At 44.8% G+C, this 5853-nt stretch overlaps 1 protein-coding gene across 1 annotated transcript in view; it reads left to right on the top strand.

Annotated features, from left to right (window-relative positions):
* The window catches only part of spry4 (sprouty homolog 4 (Drosophila)), a 7484-nt gene extending 2935 nt beyond the window's left edge, over positions 1-4549 (top strand). The window contains exon 2 of the mRNA XM_054625835.1: positions 57-4549. Within this exon, the coding sequence (XP_054481810.1) occupies positions 108-1262 (1155 nt within the window). The 5' untranslated portion in view covers positions 57-107 and the 3' untranslated portion in view covers positions 1263-4549. The remainder of the gene's footprint in view (positions 1-56) is intronic.
* Positions 4550-5853: the final 1304 nt, after the last annotated feature.

Here is a 5853-nt window from a genome sequence, read left to right as displayed (position 1 = left end):
AACAACAGCAGATGCAGCCGGTAATAACTGTCTCTTTTGTGTCTGTCTTTTCGCAGTATTGCTAAATGCTGCTTTAGAGTGAAGACGTGCGAGGCACCAGCCTACACATGGAGTCCAGGGTTCCCCACCACATCCCCGGCGTGTCCTCCTCCCTCATATCTCAGCCCCTGCTGGACAGCCGAGTGCCCTACGGCCGCCTGCAGCACCCTCTCACCATCTACCCCATCGACCAGATAAAGTCCTCGCATGTGGAGAACGACTACATCGACAGCCCTGCCGTCGTCTCCCAGCAGCCCCCGAGCCAGAAGTCTGTGAACCGAAGAATCACTTGGCTTGGTCAGAATCAGGAGGCCTTCCTGGGGGCAAACCACAACCATCACCACAATCACCAACACCAGCACCACCAGCAGGGCAGGTGCGAGCCCCACCCCCACCCCCACCAGGACACCACCACCCACCCTTGGATTTCCTTCAGTGGGAGGCCCAGCTCTATCAGCAGCAGCAGCAGCACCTCGTCAGATCAGAGGCTGTTGGACCACGCTGCCCCCACCCCAACGGTGGACCACCACCCAAACCTGCACCCCCACCAGGTCCCCGTCAACACAATCACAACCAGACCTCCAGGCTGCTTCACTTCCTCTGAATCGAAAGTCCTCACCTCCTCGTCCTCTGCTTCCTCCTGCGCCTCCTCTAAATCACTGGACCTCAAGTCTGCAAAGATGCCTGCAGGAGGCGTGTGCACCACTGGAGGCCAGCAGGGGTCAACGCTGATCCCTTCCTCCCCGGCCGAGAAGAAGCACCTCCTTCTCTGCGAGCACTGCGGGAAGTGCCGATGCACGGAGTGTACGCTCCCCCGGACCCTACCCTCTTGCTGGGTCTGCAACCAGGAGTGCCTGTGCTCTGCTCAGAGCCTGGTGGATACAGCCACCTGCATGTGCCTGGTCAAAGGTATCTTCTACCACTGCACCGAGGACGAGGACGACGAGGGTTCCTGCGCCGACAAGCCCTGCTCGTGCTCCCAGTCCAACTGTTGCGCACGCTGGTCCTTCATGGCTGCCCTTTCAGTTGTCCTGCCTTGCCTGGTCTGCTATCTGCCGGCTACAGGTCTGGCCAAACTGGGACAGAAGTGTTATGACAATGTCAGCAGGCCCGGCTGCCGCTGCAAGAACTTGCAGGGTGGCGTGAGTGCCCCTGTGTGTAAAAACGGAGGCGTGGAAGCAAAAGTTGGGACGCTAGAGAAGCAGCAGCAGCAGGGATCATGATAATGAAGAAAACTGGCTAATCGAGGCCTCGCTAAGAATTGGACAGGACCACACAGTACTTGCTTGCTCTCTATGGATAGGACAATCCAACACCAACCCCTTAAACTACCCCATTAATCTGCTGGAAGGTGACTTATGTAAAACAAAGGTACTTAAATGGCTTCTTGATCTATGTTGGAAGATCAACTGGGGCCTGTACTAAGAGAGTTGGCTAGTATGAATAGCTAACAGGCCCTCTGAGATGTTTTTCTTTGTTTGTTTTCTATGAGTGACACAAGAAGAACAAGAAGAAGAGACAAGGTTGTGGGACTGGTGTTTGTGTTGTTTTGCAAAGATGGCTGAAGGCACAAAGTCATTGTACCTCTCTGCTGCTCTGTATTTCTCAGCTAATTTTGTAACGGTAACTAACCAGAAGCTGGTATGAAAGTTATTTGATGGAGATAAATATCTGTACGCTCCCCTACCACCCCCTAAAAGCACAGCCCAATGTCCCTCTGTCTGAACAAACACGAAAACTATCCTGGGGCTTTTTGATAGGCCACTGCAATAGTGAAACCACCACTTACATACTCTCTCCACTATTATGATGAACACCATCTCTTAGTGTCGCTATTTTCCCTCTTTTAGCTTAAAGATGCTAGCTTGGTAATGCTAACATTTTATCTCTAAGTTTTAATCTCCACGGAGGAGCTGTAAAAACGAGCCTTTGTGAGACTTAAAGATAATAGTAATGTTCCATAATTCTTACTATGTGTTGTGCATAAGCAGTTGTACAGCAACGGAGAGAGAAATGATCACTTTACCGTGTGTTTCCTGTTTTTAGGGGGTGAATCCCAGAGATTCTTAAAGTTTTTGAATGCTGTTCACCAATCACCTCAGAGGTAATGCATGTCATGACCTGCATGCTCTAGTCTAATGGTTAGCCACCATGCTAGAAGTTGATGTGTCGTAGAGAAATTGTGTAAAAAAGAAGTACACCCAACCTTCTCAGGGACTGTTTCAGTAATCCTCTCTAGAACTTGGCCTACAGCATGTTGATTTCTAAACTGCCTAAGAGCCAGGTCTACTTCCTCTTTGCACAAGAAGGCAAAGAAACATTTAGGGGCAAAAAGGCAATAGTGAATAATTTAAACCAAGTAAGCTAAGTGAGAGACAAACTGGCCAGAAAATAAGGTTTCCAGAGGAGAGGGGATGCAAGTGATAGAGAGCGAATAAAGGGGGGAGAAGGCATAGCAAAGATGTTGTCGTGTTTATATCTAGTCAGCCTTTGTCGAAATCAAACCTGCCACTTGCACAACCTTTTTAGGAAGACGCAAACCCCTTAAAGGATGTACTAAAGCACAGTATTAACCACCACCTCAGCTATCTCACATTATGTTTGCGTGCACTACATTTAGTCCACACACCCCGAGCCCCCTCTACACAAAGTGTCTTCATTCAATTCTAATCATGCTGCATAGCTGCGTTAGTCAGATAGTCTGTCTTTTATTCTTAAAGTCTATTTTTGTGGCTTGCATGATGTTCTTAGGACTTTGCCAAAGGAAGCTAGCGTACAGTAGCTTGTTTTCGCTGTCTGAGTGATCACAGTTGTTATGCACATTTGCCAAATGGAGTTTACGACAGTTGGTTCTTAAAGGCATTCTGTCCTTTAATACAGATGGCCTTTTCTGTTTGGCATAAAGGCAGACTGTCTTTGTCGCTCCATAACACACACCTCTCTTTCATGTTGGACCCTTAACTTCCATTAGGGCGCCTAACTTTGCTCATAGCTGTATTTGTCTTGTTGCACAAAGCTGATATCACACAGGAAAAAAAAACAAAAAAAAAAAACACTGTCCTTAGTCTTGAATGTATGAGGCAATATTTTCAAAACCTAGCAATTCAGTCCGAGAGAAAGGTGCCAAATCTGAGAATGATTGTGTAACTGGGCAAAGGCCTAATACATGTAAGTGGGGGGCAAAAATCACAAATGTTTTGACAATATATTTAGTAATAGAGAGCTATGCAGGTGAAATGTTATTTGCTGTAAATAGTTTCACAACATTTGTGTTCTTTAGAAGAGACTTTTAAATGTCCTTGAAAGATTGCATGGTACGTTATAACTACAATTCAGTACAAAATATATAGAGAATATATTAGATATATATTTTGAGGGTAAGAATAAGTTGTTTTTGAGGTTGTGAGAATGAGAAAAGAGGGAGGGTGGCATGAGGAAGGTTCGGGAAGGGGTAACAAAAATGGCAGGTCTTTCTATCACTAGCACTTGATTTAGAAAAGTATGCCCGGCAATAACAAAAAAAAACGAAAAAAAAAAAACTCCTGCTGTTAATGCTATCCATGGCTCATTAGCAGTCGAGAGGCTAAGCTAATTCCCTGGTTCCTCTCCGAGTCCTAAAGACTGTGGACTCATTGAATCCACACAGGGAACACAATCTACCCCTATCCGGATCAACCCATTTCCTGCTGTTACTGCTCAGTGTCTCAGCTCTCTCCCCTCTTTTTTCTCTCCCGTGCTTTTCTCCCTTCCTCTCTTCCCTCTTCTTCCCTCCTTCCTCCCTGAGAAATAGTCCAACAAAACATCCCTGGCCTTGATTGACAAACACAGCTGCTGTGCATAAACTTTTCATACCACAGAGACGGGAGAGAAAGACAAGTCTGTCTCTCTTTCTCTCCATTTCTCGTCTGTTATCCCCCCCCCGTCTTTGTTTTTTCCTCTGGATTTTGTAGTTCTGTGCCATCTTTTAATCAATGGACCTCTTTTTTCAACAGTTGCTTCCTTTCTATTCTTTTATTACGCAGCTCTGTCACTGTAAGAGTAATACTCTTCACTTCGCGTTAGCTTTATACTTTTTTTTAATGTGCTCGCTAGCCTTTTCAAGGTGTGGAATAATCATCCAACAACGACAACTCAATGATTAAAACATTTTTATTCTTCTCTCTTTTTTTGCCTATGCTACAATGCTGTGACTTTTACACACCCATACCCCTTTGTGTCGCTTATTTGTGTGCACAGATACTTTTTTTTTTTCAACCCCAAACAAGAGGAAAAGTCTCACACAGCTGGGTGATGATACTCCATTCCTTTATGCCTTTGCAATGTCAGTGTTGGGGATTAAGAACGAGATCTGTGCTTTTGTTTTGTTTAGATATAACAAAAAGAAAAAAAATCTCTCATATAAAAGGTTCCCTTTATAGATATATTTATTTTGAAGTTCTATTTTATATAGTATTTATTTAGATGGCAACTTTTTGTTTGTGAAGAAAGCTTATGTCGAAAAGGAATGTACATTGACAATGGAAATATATATTGTTAAATATACCAAACTGTTTTGTCGTTACTTTTGTGAATAGTTTACACCAAAACAACACACACACACACACACACACACACACACACACACACACACACACACACACACACACACACACACACACACACACACACACACACATATCATGCACTCTAACTTCAGAATGACTTGCACCAATCAAAACATTAAGTGGGATATTGTTAAATCAACAATTTATACTATTAAAGCTTGATATGACAAAAAGATCAACATGCTGAGTAAAAGCTTATGTCCTGCAACAATGCTGTCCATGTAAAGTACATTTTAGTACAAAAAATCATTTTTTAAACAGCTTTTAATGTCTCCGTAACCATGTAAGATTATGAAGATAAGTAAGTTACTAGATGCTGCTTATTTAAACTATTAATCACCCTCTAAGAGAACATTTACGGGCTTTAGTTGTTTTACATCAACACTTCAACTTCCTGAGGTCCCCTGCTTCCTGTGTCTGAATAGATTGCTCCCTATAAAACACGGGTAGGTCACCGAAGGCCAAATAAAGCAGCTTGACCTTAAACTGAAAGAAAACATTACATAAGCAACAGGAAATAATTCAGCGACTTCCTCTGGACGATGTAATATGAGACAGATGGTCACTTCATATCAGAGCTTATGCTTGATGGCTGCAGTTCTTGTGTGTTTGTTTGACTCACAGGTTAAACTGACTTCCTTCTAGTTTATAGGGGTGGTCTGTTATAATCTGGATGTGTAACATTCCTTTCTTTCCAAAGCACCTCCTTAAGAAGCTGGAGCACACACAATCTTCCTGTTTCACACACACACACACACACACACACACACACACACACACACACACACACACACACACACACACTGTCGTCACCCCCCATCCCCCAGCCCACCTGCGCTGCTGTTACCCCTGAGGCGCTCTTCCTCCCCTTATGCCCTTCCCCACTATACGCTTGTTTCCTGGGTGTTTACCCGAGCGCACCTGGGGGAGGAGAGTGGAACAAATGAACGACACAGAGCGTGTGAGAAAAGGTAGAGAAGAGACAGCGAGAAAGGGGAAAAATAAGACATAAAGAGAGCAGTGCAGTGCTGGCCTTTTCAGCGTCACATAAAGGACGTGTTTCCGCTGCAGAAGCCCTGCAGGCGCTGCACTGTCTGCTCCAACAGGTGAGATCAGAGACCAACCTGCCTGTTTACCTGCCGGTCTGTCAGCACCCACCTGGAACAGCACGCACACGCACACACAACACAAACACCTGCATTTGACTTCC

The sequence above is a fragment of the Anoplopoma fimbria genome, chromosome 24 (assembly GCF_027596085.1).
Source record: "Anoplopoma fimbria isolate UVic2021 breed Golden Eagle Sablefish chromosome 24, Afim_UVic_2022, whole genome shotgun sequence".
NCBI classification, from domain to species: domain Eukaryota; kingdom Metazoa; phylum Chordata; class Actinopteri; order Perciformes; family Anoplopomatidae; genus Anoplopoma; species Anoplopoma fimbria.
This window is presented reverse-complemented; position numbering and strand designations above follow the sequence as displayed.